The following is a 19,635-nucleotide window of genomic DNA, read 5'->3' as shown; positions in this document are numbered from 1 at the left end:
TGGTCTAGACATTTAAACACAGTTTCATATTAGAGATAGGAAACCCATGCACGGTGCAAAACGAGACAATGGTATTTTAACGCATAATTAGTTGACATATCTAGTAGAATTCACAAAATATTTATAATATAACCATGAAATTATTAATAACATTATGTTGATGTACACGTGTATTCATTACGCATTCAAGCCACGCTGGGGCGGTCGGGTAGCCTAATGGTTAAAGCGTTCGCTCGTCACGCCGAAGGCCCGGGTTCGATTCCCGACATGGGTACAATGTGTGAAGCCCATTTCTGGTGTCCCCCGCCGTGATATTGCTGGAATATTGCTAAAAGCGGCGTAAAACCTCACTCACTCACTCACTCAAGCCACGCTAATCAACTTTAATACCACCGAGACGTTTTCAATAATGCTGAAGCACAGATCGGGTGCTCGTGGTGTAAATATAATTGATTATATAGATATCCATCCTTCTGTCAGTTTGGGTCCCACAGAATGCATACATCACCATGGTCTGTTTAACCATTGAAAGCCATGGGGGTGGGGGTGGGTATGTGGTGTGGGATGGTCAAAAACACGAAGTCAAAAATACTTAAACACGCTACTTCATTTATTCAAGAACGAAACGGACTCCGTTTATTAAAATCAAAACTCGTACTTTACTGTATTTTATCAAATAATATTACTGTACCATATTAATAAAAAAAAAATAGATAGCTGTCTTCTATTTTTATAATATTTTGTCTAAAAAACAAAACAGATTGGACTAAAGCTCTGAGCCACCCATGATACCCATGTACTATAACATATATACATGCAGATACATCAAATTACACTAAATACATAAAGCAAATGTGTATATGTAACAAGATTATATACGCTTGAAAATCAATTTCAAACCACAATAATTTAGTATTGAATAATGGGGAGCAGGCAGACTGGGAATATGTGAGAATATCCCTAAGTATTTCCTCTCAAAACACACCTACCGCAAGTTAATGTGTTAATAAGCCCATTCCGGAATGGCGCCGGTTACTTACACATGATTATCTCTTTGAGCGCTGAAGCGAACCACGAGATACGTGGAATTATCACACCGGGTGGCGTGGTCGCTTTGTTCGAACAACGCCCACGATCTTTGGGGGATTTCAGTTTGCACAAAAAAGGTGCCGATTTCTACGGATTTGTTTACACGTGCGAGCTGTTCTTCTGACAGTTGTGCGTTATTTGTGACAGATGTCGTTATCCCAACGCCATCAGCAACATGTTGAGTGTAGATCCATCGACGCTGCATATGTAGCGGACAACTGTGACAAGGGCGATACAATAGGTTACGTGATCGTGGACATTTTAAGTTAACACTTACCGGCTGTTTTGAAGATCAAAGGGACTTGATGGATGAACCTATGTGTAAATCTACAAGCAACAGTCTACGAGATATGGCCATTTGCCTTCTGTTGATGATATCGTGGAATTTGCAATTGATAGTGACTTTTGTTTAATGGCGCTTTGAACAATATTTTAATTATATCATGGAGTACAATCTTGCTGGCACATCAGTACATTCAGTTAGTTTCAACATATGTTATTGACAGTACACAATGAGACTGGGTAAATATACGAGATCCTCTCCTGATAGGAACGTGTACATTGACAGCAACGACGTCAAAGCTATACATGCCTGAATCTCTAACATCAATATCAAATATGTACAATATATATTTATACAGCGTAACGGAATACGAGCTCAGGTGCAGCGTGCATTATCACTGATATAACTATCAGTTGTTTAGAGTTATATTTCTACTGAACAATTCATAGTTATAGCAGTTAAAAAGCACAGTGCATTTAATCTCGTTTCAATGGAAATGTCAAACATGTATGATTAATGAAGCAAATACAGAGCGTAAGGTATTATTTCAAACCTTAGGTAATGTGTGTACATGGTTTCATCATAGTCGGGTCCCGTGAAGATCCGGGGTAGAATAGGTCTTCACCAACCCATGCTTATCATAAGAGGCGACTTTGCTTGTCGTAAGAGGCGACAAACGGGATTAGTTGATGCATGTCATCGCTGACTTGGTTGATGTATGTCATCGTTTCCCAATTACGTAGCTCGATGCTCATGATGTCAATCACTGGAATGTCTGGTCCAGACTCGATTATTTACAGACCACCGTCATATAGCTGGAATATTGCTGAATGCGGCGTTAAACAAAAAAAGGGTAATATTCTGGATACTGTGGTCTTTCTTGAATATAAGTGAGCGTGTGTTCTCAAAGATATATACACTAATACAGAAGAAAAACACACATCAACAATTCGAAAACATCTTCTTCTTCTTCTTCTTCTTCATCTTATTATTATTATTATTATTATTAAACCGCAGGTATCCAGGTACTAGTATCTGCTCAAATGTCGTTTTATTTGTTCCCCGACTGATTTCCTGGATATGTTTGCATGCGCACAGAATTCTATATTTTATATTTCTGGACAAGGAAATGAAACGTGCTCAGCTTCATTCTAAATCAGTTGGTGTCCTCTAGTTTCGTGACAGTATGATATCACAATATCCTTATCAAATGTTGAGTAGTACTCGAACGAGAATATCCGTCAGCGTCGTTCCCACGCGTCTCAAATGACGACCATGGCCCTTGGTCTGATGATTTTATGAGCCCTTGAATCGACTCTTTCAAACATTGTTGTAAGATTGTTTTGTCCAGAGCTTCATTGCACGTTTACGTAAAATACGCCAACTGAATCACCATAACTCAATTCATTGTGATTTATTTGCTTACAAATGCGTATGAATTTGTTGAAAAAGCAAAAAAGTATAAGGCCACTGTGCGTATATTACCCAAAGAAATCTGTTCAGTTTGTGTCCTCGGATATCTTACACATCGATATATTTACTGATCGAATGCATGCTTCACCTGTACATAAACTCTTCTACAGTGAATAATGCACAAAAGGGATAACTCTCGCTTGCTGCAAGTGAGACATGTATCGCTGCTGTGAGGTCATGCGGCACTAGAGCAGCGCTTGAATAGAAGAAAATTAGAAGTTACCCGAAACAGCAATTATGTTTTAAAATGTCTACCCGTTGGTTTAACAATACCCAACAGACTTAATCCAAGAGAATAAAGATAGATTGAATAGGCTAAAATAACGATCAAATACCCAATGTAACTGATGTGAATAAATACTCAATATCTAGAGCATTCATTTGATTGTATCTTCATTTCTCCTCACAAACATGGTTGATGATATATATTTTCGAGAAGGGCAGAGGCCTGGTCTAAGACCCATGACGAAATTACACGAGTTCTTCACGAATGTTTGCACCCTTTTGATGATATACTGAGTACAATTGCGTATAAATTCTAATGGGAGCAAAACATGCCTGTTCATATTTGCGCGTTTTATTGAGTATTTGAAAACAAATGCGAATTGCATTTATGCCACGTTTTTGTTATAATTTCACCTCTAATTTTACGAGTACCTCATCTAAAAGTGATTTTTTACATAAATAACAATGGGACATAAAAACTCATCAACCTGATCAAACAATTTTCATGATGGGGCTCGATCCGACTTCTGGCACATATTTTGTTCTGACAACAAGATAGCATAATATTGAGAGTTACTCCCCTTTGAACAGCGACAGCCAAGCTCCTTCCCAGCGCGTGACACCTTCGTTACACTCTCGGTATAGTATAGAGAGCTCCTCGAACGGGCCATCGCTGTGAGGAGCCTGAGCGACAGCTGGGAAAGGGTTTACAGCGGTTTAGTCCATCTCCACAGGTGTAAAGGCAGGTCCAGTTAATCATGACATAGAATTGAAATTTGGTGCTGTATTTAATTAAAAGCAGATATAATACATGGATCTGCTATTGTCATACGTATTACCTCCAACACAAATTATTACTCACAAGGAACATCACGCGTCATATTCAAAACACATGGACATCTGAACATTTGCAGACGACGTTCAGTCAAGGTTTTAACTTCGTGTTAGATTGTCACGGCCAAACGTGACTTACGGGAAGTTCTAGTCTAGGTCACCTTACTGTTCGTAACCTTGTTAACTCAGAACTTAAGTCGCATTTCAAGTTGAAGTGAAATCAACAAGTAACACCACGGACCTATATATTATACAAGTCCGTGGTAACACCAAGGTGCGTATTCATTTGAAAATTTCATCATTAGCCAAACTGGTTGATTTACCATCCTGTTTGTCTCTGGGAAGTAGTATTTTTCAAATACTCACTGTTTGTCGTACCACCTAAAATGGGTCGTACAGGGTTGCCCAGGAGCTGCTCAGGTAGGCCAACCTACCTTTCTGTATATATAAGCTGATACTGAAATATACACTGACCAAAATCAGAATGCACAAATGTACCCTAGGAAAAGGGAGTTGCACGCTTCCCTCGTCAACAGGTTAACAAACTCAAGTCAAGTCAAGTGCATGTCTTGCATTGGAGCTGGGTTTGTGGAATTAACTTGTCTTGTGCCATACTGGATACCCGTGAAGATGCAGGATAGAATAGATCTTCAGCAACCCATGCTTGCCGTAAGAGGTGACTCTGCTTGTCGTAAGAGGCGACTAATGGAATCGGTTGGTCAGGCTCACTGACTTGTTTGATTCATGTCATTGTGTCCCAATCGTATAGATGGATGCTCATGATGTCAATCACTGGATTGTCTGATCCAGACCCGATTATTTATAGATCGCCATCATATAAGTGGAATGTTCCTGAGTGTGGCGTTAAACAACAAACAAATAAACTTTCAAGCCATTTTGATACTTGGGCTGGGACGAGTCCAGATTTACTACCCACGTACCCTACCCCAAATTACATGACCCTACCCGGGTTCCAACAGAAAATCTCAAAGTTGGGTTAAAAAAAGTCCAGTTAGGAATTGTTTTACAGGAGCTCTGGCCAAAAGGATTTAGATACATGTACGCAACAAGCTGCTCATGCAAACACAGAAGCTTTATCTTCATTCAACCATGAAACTCAGAAGTTATGCATTTACAGTCAGAATGAAATGGGAACATTAGTGACTTGTAGTGTAACCATACACTTATATTGAACTTTGATCATATAACAATATATCACGTGACTAACCACAGGTCTGGGTAGTCCTGTGGGTAACCAGGTCCAACTTCGTAGCCACCCGACCCGAGTACCCGAGTTACCAGTCCCAGCTTTAATAGATACCAAAGTATATTGTCTTAAATATTTATGTATAACTTGAACATGTGCTTTGAAGTTGTTTTTATGACGGAAAGAATGAATTTTGATGTATGGAGTAGTGGAATTATATGATTGATGAAAATTGTCAAGGGTCTTGAAGTGTTCAGGAGAGTGTCCCACAGTGTTTGATTGGTCCTTATTAGGGATGGGACGAGTCCAAATTTAAACACCCCCCTATTACCCAACCCTACCTGGGTACCCACTGTAGGGCTCAAGAGATAGGTAAAACATGTCCGATTGGGAATAGTTTGACCGTACTCCTGTCAAAATAAATTTAGATACACATATAATCCGATCTGGTCATGCATACACTGACGTTGACTGATGTTTTATCATTATGCAAACATATCAAGTCAGAAGGAATGTGTGCAAAGTCAGAAAGAAATGAGAATATTTATCACTTAAAGGGTCACCATAGTTCTAGATAATTTTTGCCATTAAACAATATAATCACGTGACTAACCACAGGTCCGGGTAGTCCTGTGGGTACCCGGGTCCTACTCAGTACCCATCCGACCCGGGTACCCGAGTTACCAGTCCCAGGCCTAGTCCTTATGATGTTTAACTATCACCAACAGGATGGCATTGGTGTCACATACTGATATGCATTCAGGAATATTTTGCCCACAATTGTCTGTTATTTCAGTGTACTATTTCAGCACATCTTTCTGCAATAGCCTGGAGTGGTTGCCGACATGGAGGATCTAAAGTCCACTGCATGCAAAGCCATTGATGCTGCATATCCAGATCTCAAAGCCCTCAGCAAAGAAATCTATGACAATCCTGAACTAAACTTTGAAGAATTCCATGCTCATGAGGTGCTCACAAATCTGCTTGAGAAGTATGGGTTTGCTGTAGAGAGGAGTTTCAAGGTTGCCACAGCCTTCAAGGCAACCCATGGGAGTACTGACAATGGAGGGCCTAATATTGCAGTGCTGTGTGAGTATGATGCCCTGCCTGGGATGGGCCATGCTTGTGGACACAACCTGATAGCAGAGGTCGGCGTGGCAACGGCTCTTGGAGCCAAAGCAGCGATGGAGGCTTCTGGAAAACCTCTTGGCAAGGCAAGGAATACAAGAAAATTGAATATAGATAAGGATATTAAATTAAGACACTATCAGCTTAAATGTAATCAAATATTTGACTTCAGGCACAAAATGCATTAATGAAACCCATACTTCTGGTACACTTGACCGCAATTGCAGAAATGATGTTTCTGGTATAGGGGAGGCAACTCTCTGTTGAGGATGTGAGTGACACAAGTGTTGTACGTGTTACACAGCTGACCGTGCTGGGCACCCCGGCGGAGGAGGGAGGGGGAGGCAAGGTTGACCTGATCCGAGCGGGGGCCTTCAGTGGTGTGGATGTGGCCATGATGGCGCACCCCTCCCAGTGCAATCTCCCCAGGCCTGTCATGGTAGCCATGAACCAGTAAGTACACTATGGATTAGAGCTGAGTATCTCTGGTATCTTGCAATACAATTAGTATCATGATACCAACTGACGATACTACCGGTATCACAATACACATCAAATACCGTAGTGATAAATTCTGAAATCACTGAATTACAGCTCCAAAACACCTTTCTTCGTACATTTATTTCGGGTAGCCTAGTGGTTAAAGCGTTCGCTTGTCACGCCGAAGACCCAGGTTCGATTCCCGACATGGGTACAATGTGTGAAGCCCATTCCTGTTGTCCCCCGCCGTGATATTTCTGGAATATTGCTAAAAGCGGTGTAAAACCATACTCACTCACTCACTCACTACTGTTTTATGAGAAAATTTAACAAAGAAAAACCACAAGAACAAAACAGTTTTAAATGAAGGGATGATTATTATATGTAACAGTTAGTCGGTGTGTCTTCAGCTACCACGTCCTTGTGTTCTTCCATGCTTACATGTGGCGCTATTCTACTTCTGCCACAAAGGGAAGTAACTCTATTAGTTCCTGTTCTATTTATAGTGTATTGCATTCTCACAAACTGACAATTCCAGTATCGTGTGTACCTATGTATCGATGTTATCGTAGGTATTGGTGAATTGTTACAGCCCTACTGAGGATATGTGTATTGTACACAAGTGTACACCAGAACAGCTCTTGTCACTTTCTCAATATCACTAGTCAGCAGAAACAGTATTGTTTAGAATCTCTATTACATGGTTGATACAAGTTTATATTTGTTATCACAGTTATAAGTTCATTAAGTTTGTTTTCATTAGTGTATACCTGAAACCTTTGATTCTGGGCTTGAAATCACAGATTTGCTCTGATAATGTTTCTATGTTTGTCAGTGCTCATTGTCTCATGGTAGTGGTAAACCTCTAAGACCTGCAGGAATTTATTGAGACCAGCTCAGATTGAGATTTACTGAGAAGCCGATATTTGGCCCCAAGTCAGCAAATGACGAAAAAAAGTACAGTAAAAATATCCAATTTTAAACAATATCACATTTTTTTCTCAATTTACCTGCCAAGGGAACTTAATTTAGAATCCCAGATAAATCCCTGACGTTCACCACCTCAGTCTTTCTACCCATATCAATTAACTTCTTTGAGTTGCATTTTGAAGTTGGTGTGATGAACAAGGAAACGTTGCAAAAACAACTTCTTAATAACCTCCTACCCTTATCACTGGTGTTATGTAAACGTAAAATAATCAAAACAATTATTCAGTTTCACTCGTGTTGCACATTTAGAGCTACCATTCAGTTCCAAGGCCGAGCTTCTCACGCTGCAAGCTTCCCCTGGAATGGGGTGAACGCCCTCGATGCTGCCGTTCTCTGCTACCAGAACATCTCCTGTCTGAGGCAGCAGATCAAGCCATCCTGGAGGATCCATGGTAAGGACAACACACACAGAAAATAAAAGTGATGATCTGTTTCAGAGAATATTTATTTACTAAGACAATACCCTGTGAGATTCCACGGCAGAGAGGTTGACAGTGTCCTGTCCTGGTTGTAAGATCTGGTTGTGGTGAGGTGAGGCGATGTGAGGTAAGGTGGGGTGAGGTGAGGTGAGGTGAGGTGAGGTGAGGTGAGGCGATGTGAGGTGAGGTGAGGTGAGGCCAAGTGAGGTGAGGGGATGAGGTGAGGCGATGTGAGGTGAGGGGATGAGGTGAGGCGATGTGAGGTGAGGTGAGGCGATGTATGGTGAGGCGATGTAAGGTGAGGTGAGGTGTTAACACTTATACAGCAAACACATGCATGAATATTTTAGAATGATTTAAAGTCAAGAGCAGGATAGAAAAATCAAATGATATATATATATGTGTGTGTGTGTGTGTGTGTGTGTGTGTGTGTGTGTCTTGTGTTGTCCTGTGTGTCTTGTGTGTCTTGTGTGTGTGTGGCTGCTTGTACTAGTCTGCATTGATGCTGATTTAAAGTGCTAGCCCACAGATCCCATGCTGCAGTTTAACATGAATACCCCACTCAGACACAGTATACTGACTCCGAGCTGACCAGTCCTTGTTTTAGCCCCTAAATGCTACGAGCCAGACAGGTAACAACCATCTGACTGGGGACCATTACTGGGAGGATCTGTGCTCGTGCTATCAATCACTGGCTTGCCAGGTCCAGAGTTGATCATTTACAGAGCTGAAATATGAATGGAATATGAAACAAACATTCAATCACTGAAACAAAATAGGTTGAAATTGTTGATATGCAATTAATATACTGCCTACGTCATCAATTTATCATAGACAACAATCCTTTGCCTATGTAATTATGATAATGTAATTCAAAATTTGGTATTGTTAATCAATTGTTGATTCAAATAATTCTTTAACTTTTTTAAATCAGTTTGCTGCAGATAACTACATGCTGTTTTCAATGTTAGGTGTTATATCTAATGGGGGAGCCAAGCCAAACATCATCCCTGAGTTCACGGAGCTGCAATACATGATCAGGGCTCCCACGGACCCGGAACTAGTATTCCTGAAGGCCAAGTTCGAGGCCTGTGTACACGGAGCAGCTCAGGCCACCGGCTGTACGGTGAGTGTCTTAGAGTCACAACTAGAAAGTTACTAAATGTGAGTCACTAGGTATTTGTTAGTGTGCACACAATTTTGTGCTGATATTACGAAAGCTTGAGGCCTGATGTCAGCTTCCGGAATTTGTCTTTTTTAAAACTAGTGCAGAGGCAAAGTGTTAACCTAATTTCACTCGCATGTTTACTTAGCTTACTCTTTCTGTCAGTTTTATTTAGTTACAATTGTAGCGAAATGAAAACATTGAGAAGTCGTTCAGAATATCAGACTTCAAGTTCTGAATGAGGACTACCATCACTAGAATTTTATTTGTCCACAGCACAATATCGTATTTTCAGACTTTAGGACTAGTGTGAATTTCGAACTTGAGTACTCTAGGCCAAGTTGGTTTCAGCCAGACTTGAGTTTGTCATTGAGGACTCAAGTACTCGCTAAGGGGAGGTCACTCTACTTGTCTTCACTATGTTGCAATCCCGTGCCGACATGGCCAGTTGATATGATACATTTAACCACATGTGTTTCAGGTAATGAAATCAGGTATCAGGTAATACTCAGGTACTACTTGTCACAATGAATTTACAAAAACACATGTGCACGATGAGACTTGATATTGTCACAAATGCTCACGCAATATAAACCAGCAAATGTGAAGTTCACGAATTTACAATGACCATGATGACACATCTGCACAATGAGACTTAATATTGTCACAAATGCTCACGCAGTATAAACCAGCAAATGTGAAGTTCACGAATTTACAATGACACATCTGCACGATGAGACTTAATATTGTCACAAATGCTCACGCAATATAAACCAGCAAATGTGAAGTTCACGAATTTACAATGACACATCTTCACGGTGAGACTTAATATTGCCACAAAAGCTCCCGTAATATAAACCAGCAAATGTGAAGTTCATGTCTTGTTTTATCGTGTTAGAATTGGTCTTCAGCAACCCATGCTTGTCCTGAGAGGCGACTAATGGGATCAGGTGCCAGGCTCACTGACTTCGTTGATGCATGTCATCATATCCAAATTGGTAGATTGATGCTCATGACGCCAGTCGCTGGATTGTCTGGTCCAGACTCGATTATTTACAGGCTGCTGTGATATAGCTTGAATATTGCTGAGTTCGGGGTTAAACAACAAACAAATTTATGTCTTGTTACACAACTTTAGTTAGGCATTCATGGTTGTTCTGTCTGAGTCATTGTTGGAGAAATAGTCACTCAGAATTAACATGGTATTTCGCTGAATATTTTGACAAAATATATATACCCAAACTGAATTTGCTTGGATAATCTTAAAGCATTCCTTTCTGTTATGTAATTTCATTGGATGACTGTTTTGTCATCAACAACTCAAGTAAGAGCTTGGATTCACTGTCGACTTCCTGCTGCTGACAATCCATCAGCTTGGTCATGGTAGTCGCTCAGTTACAAAAACAGTTTTTTTGGCAAAAAAGTTCATAAAATGATTGGTGATAGTGGAAAATGTCTGATGGCAACTACATTTTGGTACTGGCTGTAAAAAGTCTTGACTGACATGCTGGTCATACACGAAAAACAACAATAATGAAAATGTAGGTTTACGTGGGTTTAATAACAATTTATTATATAGTTCATATTGGGGATGGGACGATTCATCATCTGTGCAATCCGTTATGTATCACGATACCATGCTCACAATCCTTTACGTCTCATGATACTTGCATTTGTTCTTTTTTGTCGTGCGTATGTCGTTTTTTTCACACACAGGATTATTTACAGTTAGCATGTTTTTTAGCCCGACCATCTTGCCCTCGTACCCTGCAAAGCTGACACACTAAAGTTTGTCGTGATTAGAGACTGCCAGTTGCGATGATGGCACAATGGATGAATTTATTTTACGTTTTCACTTCTTATTACTGTTTGTTTGTTGTAACAGCTATTAAAGCAAACATTTAATTTAGGAATCAATATTTTTTAATTTATGTGTGGCTGTGATCGTTACTTGTATCAGGAGATAAAAAATCATGATATACCGATGCACCAGTGTGTCGTCGAACCACTAGTTGATATACAGATTACTTGTTGTGAATTGAAAACAATAAGGAAGTTATGTGTTGAAATGTGTATACCAACTGTTTTTTCAAATCCATAAATTTGGACCAATTGAAGCCCTACTAGTGGCAGTAGTGGTGTAGTCATAGTAGTGATAGAGGAGGTAGTAGTAGCAGTAGTTGCCCATCGCGTTTCACAATGAGTTATCTCCCCTGGGCTATGTACCTCATCTTTTACAGAATGTAATCTCACAAGACAAACTTAAACAGTGTAAGATTGAGGCAAGATTAATGAGTACCATCAACAAGATGCAGCTTTAGAACTGATACTTTCTTCCGAAACAATATGTCAATTCTAACAAGTTCTTGTTTGAGCTCGTGAAGAGTATGTGAGTTTCATTTAACATACAATACCTTAAAAGAACTAGTTTCAGGAAAATAAAACATGATTCCTTATAACGTGGGTAATAATCAGAAAATGCTTTAATACTTGGCTCACCTGCATCAATGCTTTAATTTTTTGTTAAATTTGAATGTGTTGTCAGGGATCCATCTGTCAGTTTGTCCGTATTGACAGAGATCCCGATAAGTCAGTTTTTGGTAAGCAGTTTGAGAGCTTCCTTCAACCTCTTTCCCTCCTTCTACCAGGTGGAGTGTCGGTTTGATGACAAGCCATACTCAGCTCTGATGAGCAACAATATCCTGGCAGCGCTGTACGAAACAAACGGCAGTCAAGTTGGAATCCAGTTTGAGCAAGACCCGGCCAAGATCGCCAAGCAGGGAGGCTCGACGGATATGGGCAACGTGTCACATGTCGTACCCAGTATACACCCCAAGTTCCACTTCGGGACAACAGCCAGTGGACACTCAGTAGACTTTGCCAAGGCCGCAGGTAGGTTCAGTGATCCCTCGCTACAACAGTACCTTCGGGGTCCAAATAATTGATAAGCGTTATAGATGATCGTTTAACGAAGGTCGAGTCGTAGGTGGTAGATGGTCAACAAAACAGTATACATGCTCTGCCTACCTAACACAATCTACCTTGCACGTTTTAGGGTTTCAAAAAAGATTTGAATCAAAGTTTATATGATTCATAGTGTAACAAAAGATTTATCGAGTATAAATATGCGCTTTAAAAAAACAACAACACATCGTATCCCTTCAGGTGAATAAACAGGTAGATCTATAACAAACTTGGTCAATAAAAGTATGAAATTTGATATAAAACATCACTAGACATGATGATTTACCATTTATAATGTATTTCCTGCTCTCTAAGGTATTCTTTTATATGCAGAGATTAAGATTACCGTGTGTATTTTCTCGTAAACTAAGCCGGAAATAGCAATCAGCTGTGCACACATTTCCTCCCAATCTACTGGTGATTCAGTTAAAACATACCCAGTGATACCACTTTAAAGAAATTTGATGCAATGGTCGGAAGAAATTGTATCTGATATTATTATTTTATCAGGAATTTTATATTCCAATATCGTGTTATTTTAGTTGCAGGTTCCACCATATATACTTAAAATTATAAGAATGACAAGCGTAGCACTTTGGTACAGATTGTATGCAGGATATTTTTTGACATATGAAACTCCAACATTCTGCTGGTGAAAAGTAAATATCATGTAACAATCAGGATATTAACTGATGCAAGTTATTGCAGCAATAAATTTAAACATTGGAAATGGAGGTCAGTAATACGCATTGCGAGTCCAATGTAGCCGAAATATGTCATTATGATTCTTGGAGGTCTGTGATGCTATGTCAGGTAGGTTACTGGTTACCTCAGTTTTCATTGAACTTATTTTTATTAAGTAATTTTTTTTTAGCTCTTGTTCATGAATAGGACATCACACAGCCACAGAGAGTTGCAAGACATTTCCTCAGTATCTGGACCCGTGAAGGGTTAAAATACTTTTTCAGCAACCCATGCTTGGCGTAAGAGGTGACTGGGCTTGTCGTATGAGGCGACTAACGGGATTGGGTGGTCAGGCTCGTTGACTTTGTTGATGCTTGTCATTGTATCTCATTTGTGTAGATCAATGTTCATGATTGTCAATCACTGGATTGTCTGGTCCAGACTTAATTATTTATGGACCGTTGTTGTATAGCTGGAATTTTACAGAGTGCAGAATTAAACAAGAAATAAACTGACAAAATCCTCAGTATCTGAACTTGCAAAGCGCAGATTTAATGCAGGCTACAGAATATTCTGATCACACAAAGTCAGTACCTCGTGTGGCCACCATGTGGGACATATCTCCTGTACATGGAGTGAACCAGGCAATCAATGGAAGCTAGGATATAATGTTTCATGCATTGTGGGTATGGGCAGCCAATTCCATGAGCATTCAGATTGGTTAATATTTGGACTATTCTGGAAAATAATTGGTCCAAGACACTTCGGACCAACTTACCTCCCTCCCTCCTACTTTCTGGATCATTGTGTGGAAACGACCCCAAAACAATTTTCCAGCTTAAAAAAAAACTCACCTAAAACACATCCCAGCTATTGGCTATGGCTACCAACACTAACTAACAGTGAAAGACAAATTTCTCTGATCATGCTCTTTATCTAAAGTGACCGCCTCTAAAGTGATGCACAGAGAATCGCGGTGCCTTAGACGACTGGGCCACCTGTGCCCCCAGACAAGTTGGGCTTTTAAAGAATGTGGTGGGTGCCATTAGGTTCCGTTTTCTACCAACTTCTGCATGGAAACTTTTATTCCAATCCCAGACATACATAGTATTATTCACTATTAGGTCGTTGTACGATATGAAGCACTTGTCGCCTTTATCACCGTACGTTTTCAGATACTTCCCCAACTCTCACCTCGTCTTGCTGACAGACTGGGTACAATCAGGAAACTCTAATGTCACTATTTTGGCTTAGATTATCTTTCACTGTGTTCCCTTATGTTCTCTGTCTTTAGAAGAGATGAACTTCACAATTATCAGTCTAGGCTGACGTTTAATTTGTAAATTGTGTGCCCACTCAGTGTCAATAGAGTGAGCCTGCTTGTCATCCATGTTGAGATCCACCTTTCGATATTCCCTCACCTTACCTTCAGAAACATTCCATGTTTGGTCACCTCCACCGCCAAAAACATAGAGTATAGTGTATATATACGTCTTTATGCCAAGACAAAAAACAAGACATTATCTTGGTGAGGCTGAAATTCTAGTTGTTCCACTTTCCTGGATTGTAGAACATTTTCGTCTGCTTGTCTAACAACCTCTTTTCACATATTACATTTTAGGGGTGTATCATGTGGAAGAGTCAAACTTACTGTCTAGTGTCCTTAGTTTGTACTTGTATCTGTTTGAGCATTATTCCAACATCCAAATTACTATTGTTGTTTTCCGTGCAACGGGTGTCTCGCTATCCTGGACACCGAGCCCTGATGTTGATACTGATAGTTGCATCCAGGAACCCAGATTATCTCCATGTTTCCAATCAGCTGAAGTGAAAGTCCAATAATAAGCAAAATGTTCAATCGTCGGGAACAAAATCCCCCCAATACTTTGACCCTTTGTCTCAGTGTTTGACCACATAAGCCAAAACATGCCCGCCAGCTTTCAACATCTGCTCCCATTGTTTCACATGCATCTCCTCACCACCATTACAGGTGGTGCTCTTCCCAACATGAGAGGTAAATTCAAATGATGTTTTGGTTCATCCTTGCTGTTCAACATAATAGTCCTGATGTTTTGTCTCTGCAGGTAGAGAGGAGGCGCAGGGCTACACGCTGTCTGTGGGGAAGGCCCTGGCCATGACCGTCATTGACCTGTTCCAGAACCCGGACATGATCCCACAGATCCAGGAACAGTTCAAGCAGGATCTTCAGCAGGAGGAACAGGCTGCTGTGTAGACTCGGTGTCACCTTATCTTCAGAAGCAGGAACAGGCTGCTGTGTAGACTTGGTGTCACCTTATCTTCAGAAGCAGGAACAGACTGCTGTGTAGACACGGTGTCACCTGATCTTCAGAAGGAGGAACGGGCTGCTGTGTAGACACTGTGTCACCTTATCTTCAGAAGCAGGAACAGACTGCTGTGTAGACACGGTGTCACCTGATCTTCAGAAGGAGGAACGGGCTGCTGTGTAGACACGGTGTCACCTGATCTTCAGAAGGAGGAATAGGCTGCTGTGTAGACACTGTGTCACCTTATCTTCAGAAGGAGGAATAGGCTGCTGTGTAGACACTGTGTCACCTTATCTTCAGAAGCAGGAATAGGCTGCTGTGTAGACACGGTGTCACCTGATCTTCAGAAGGAGGAACAGGCTGCTGTGTAGACACTGTGTCACCTTATCTTCAGAAGGAGGAACAGGCTGCTGTGTAGACACTGTGTCACCTTATCTTCAGAAGGAGGAACAGGCTGCTGTGTAGACACTGTGTCACCTTATCTTCAGAAGGAGGAACAGGCTGCTGTGTAGACATGGTGTCACCTGATCTTCAGAAGCAGGAACAGGCTGCTGTGTAGACACTGTGTCACCTGATCTTCAGAAGCAGGAACAGGCTGCTGTCTTGACTGTGAAAGAAGGTCACATGAAACTCATGTCTATGCTCCAACATGTTCCATCCACTGCGTGAAGGAGGAGGGGAACTTGGTAATGTACTGTATAACAGTATGAAGGAAGACAGACTTCAAGAAAGATATTGATGAAGGAGCAAAAGTTGCTCTGAAACATCTTGCCAAAGAATAAAAAAAGTTACTATCCATAAAAAGTGTCATGTATTAATGTCACCTGATGAAGGCGCAAGAAGTAGCTCTGAAACATTGTGACAAGAAGTTGCTGTCTATAAATAGTGTCATCTATCCGAGACTTCTTAGTACATTGTGAATTGAAATATATCTGAGAGCATCATCATGGATGAAGTTTGTATGAAGAATGAAATAAGGATCCATAACATCAATACAGCAGTTACTCTTGCAAGGCTTCAAGTCCATATGCAAACCATCCATTAAAAACATTCACTGACCCTTCTCAGTAGGAATGCCTTGGGGTGCTACCAAGGTCATGGTCTGCTGTCGTGCTGAATAAGTAGTAACTTTTATAAATGTAATTGCATTGTACTGATATCACATGAGGTGCCCCAACTTTAGCATAGAAGCATGTGACCCATGATTATGCAGGGTAGAATGGGTCTTCAGCAACCCATGCTTGCCGTAAAAGGTGACTGACGGGATCGGGGTGGTAAGGCTCGCTGACTTGGTAGATGCATATCGTATCCCATTTGTGTGGATCGATGTTCATGATGTCAATCACTGGATTGTCGGGTCCAGACATGATTATTTACTGACTACCATTATATAGCTGGAATATTGCTGAGTGCGGCGTTAAACAACAAAAAACAAAAACAAAATCAAACAATAGAAGTATGTTTACTACTGTCATCTCCCCACATTTTGAGGCTCTCAAAGTCCTAAGTCCCTCTGAAGTGTTACATGTTTATATTGAAGTATATTCCTGAGGGAGATGAGAATACAGTCTGAATGCTCATTCATCTGTTAACCAGGTAATGTGTCCTCTGAGCATGCTGGTCAGGTGTCTGGTGTTATATACTTGGGGTGAAATGGTAACGAAAAGGTCACGATTCGTAACCTGTCATGATACGATATGTATTGCAATACCCATATGTACTTCACATCGCATGGTAACTTCTTGACTTTTAATATTTCAGAGCAGGTTCAAAAGGAAAAGCTAGCTGTAGACACGTGTTTGTAGTGGATATTTGTATTAGTGAACTTGAAACGCAAATAACAACACATCTTGCAAAATTTGACTGACATCGGTGCACCGTTGTATCGTTTCACCCCTATTTTTTCCGCTAATAATTATGATCATGATATAGGTTTATTGTGTTGACAAACAGGATACTATCCCCCTGCAGTTAATTTCATACAAATATCTGTGGCATTTGATTGGCTAACCGAGCAGTTTTTGTATGCTTTTGTTGCATTATTGGGCTGAACGATGTCACTGAGTTTGTATTGTTTTTGTGTTGATGGTAAAATAAGCAGTCGGTGAAGTTTTTATTTATTATGTATTTCATTTTAAGAATTGACTTCAATATTTGTTGATAAGCTTATTTATTTAAAGTGTTCACAGACATTCTGATGTTTATTCCTCCATAACTGCAAGATATATTGAAGTCAATTCTTAAATCAAAATGATTTGTTTAATGGAACAACTGCTGCATGAATGGTTGAGGCAGGGGAAAGGATTGTTTTATTTTGATGATCTGATGTTTTGCAATATTTTACTTAGAGCTGAGCTCATTTATAACAAGAATTCAACTTATGGAGTATACGTCCCATACATGACCTACATGTATGCTGCGGGGGCACGGGTGGCCCGATCGTCTTAGGCGCTGCGAGTCACTGTGCAGAGGTGCGTCCCTTGGGCACGCCAGAAACCTATAATTGTGGGTTCAAATCCCGGTTCGCCCCAATTATGTTTCTAGGTTTGTCAGCGCCATACCTGTGCTTGTGGGTTTCGCCGAAGTGATAAATGTCTGAGACCTGCATCACTTCGGGCTTTCCTCCCACTTTAAGCTGTTGAAAGCGACGTTAAACCCAACTCACTCACCACATGTATGCTGTGCAAATTATAACCTGATACTCGTTCCACGAGGTGATGCTAGCGCTGGCGTAAGTCAATGTTAAAGAAGACTGGCGCTAAGACTGCTTCGTGGAATGGGGCACTGGAGTGCTATACAGGACATGCCAATAGGTTTGTACCTCATCGAACATGTTTCACCCTAATTGGTTGTGTAATGAACATTTTTATTTAACTCTTACACAGATTGGAATAAAACTATAAATATTGTCCAAACTTTGTTTTACGTTTTGTCCTGTAACAGAATGCCTACTTGAGGAGATAAGAATGTCTTGCACATTAAAAGGACCAACAAGTCTTCCATGTGCTTGTCTGTGTGTCTCGAAGTGAGACTTTATTTGTATTTACACCCCGCTGGCGATTCTGGGTGACATAGGTGAGGTGAAATGGGGTTTAACGTCGCGTCCAAGATTATTGCACTTATATAGCGACGTGCATGCACGTATGTGTGTGTGTGGCTGCTTGTACTAGTCCGGACTGATGCCGATTTATAGTGCTAGCTCACTGAGATACCATGCCGCAGTTTAACATGAATACCCCACTCAGACACAGTATACTGACTCCGAGCCGACCAGTCCTTGTTTTAGCCACTTAATGCCGAGCGCCCGACAGGGTAACAACAAGTACAATCTTTTAACGTCTTTTTGTATGACGCGAACCCTGGACCTTCCGCTCTCCGGGCGGACGCTCTACCACAAGACCACGGAGGCGGTCTGGGTGACATAGACTTACATTTGTTACATTTGACCACTTTCCTAATGGCATTGTTTTCATAGCTTTCGGCAATGGGAGCCGTGCCAATTTACACTTGTCAGAGGGGTACACAAAGTATGTGATCTGGACTACCAGTTGTCAGACTTTCATTTTTGGGTTTTATGGGAAGCCTTGGTAGCTGAGTGGGTTAGATCGCTGACTTTGTGTGCTGGCGATTAGGTGCCTCACTCTGGCAGTCTGGGTTCGAATCTTGGACGGGACTCAACTCCAAAAAGCAGGAGTATCTGTACTTTACTAAGAAAGTGTTATCCCAAATATAAAATTTGTGATGTTTGACCACTTTCTAAATGGCAATGTGCGAACATTGACTAGTCTCCAGCAACCCATGCTGGTTTTAAGAGATGGCCAAATAGATTAGCGAATATCTAGTCTACTCCCACTGTAACCTACTCAAGCTCGTTAAGTGATACAGATTAAGCAGAATTTGAATGTGTTTGTAAACTGCGTTTGATCTCTGTCGGGTCGTGTGTTTGATTAGCAACGATATAAAATAGTTTTTTCAATGATGTAGAATATAGGAAACTCAGTGAAGATTAATAAAAACATTTTTACCGTTGAGTTTGTTTTGCATTATTTTCATTAAATAGATGAAACTTCTCCATCTCATGTACTATAGGTACCAAACCATATTACATTAAGTCTCTGACCCGTGAAGATGTGGGGTAAAACAGATCCTCAGCAACCCATGCTTGCTGCAAAAGGCGACTAACAGGATCGGGTGGTCAGGCTCGCTGACTTGGTTGATGAATGTCATTGATCCCAATTGCGTGGATCGATGCTCATGATATTCATCACTGGATTACCTGGTCCAGCCTTGATTATTAACAGACCGCGGTCATATCGCTGGAACATTGCTCAGTGCGGCATTTAACAACAAACCAACCAACCAACATGAAGTCTAAGTCAGGAAGGTATCACCACTATGGCTGGTATAGG

At 40.8% G+C, this 19,635-nt stretch overlaps 1 protein-coding gene across 2 annotated transcripts; it reads left to right on the top strand.

Annotated features, from left to right (window-relative positions):
- The first annotated feature begins 3,677 nt into the window (after window positions 1–3,677).
- On the top strand, window positions 3,678–18,405 carry LOC124110331 (xaa-Arg dipeptidase-like). Of its 2 annotated transcripts, none has more exons than XM_048384052.1 (7): window positions 3,678–3,812; window positions 5,921–6,325; window positions 6,544–6,692; window positions 7,959–8,101; window positions 9,100–9,254; window positions 11,942–12,185; window positions 15,026–18,405. In XM_048384052.1, the coding sequence occupies exons 2-7, from the start codon at window positions 5,957–5,959 to the stop codon at window positions 15,172–15,174; spliced, it is 1,209 nt and encodes a 402-aa protein (XP_048240009.1). In that variant the 5' UTR covers window positions 3,678–3,812; window positions 5,921–5,956; the 3' UTR covers window positions 15,175–18,405. The 2 variants fall into 2 exon arrangements, with proteins under 2 accessions (XP_048240009.1, XP_046325555.2); XM_046469599.2 differs by lacking the exon at window positions 3,678–3,812 and adding an exon at window positions 3,822–4,178.
- Window positions 18,406–19,635: the final 1,230 nt, after the last annotated feature.

The sequence above is a fragment of the Haliotis rufescens genome, unplaced genomic scaffold, assembly GCF_023055435.1.
Source record: "Haliotis rufescens isolate VD_foot unplaced genomic scaffold, xgHalRufe1.0.p SCAF_5, whole genome shotgun sequence".
NCBI lineage: Eukaryota > Metazoa > Mollusca > Gastropoda > Lepetellida > Haliotidae > Haliotis > Haliotis rufescens.
Note: the sequence above shows the minus strand (reverse complement) of the source record. Positions and strands in the feature narration are given on the sequence as shown.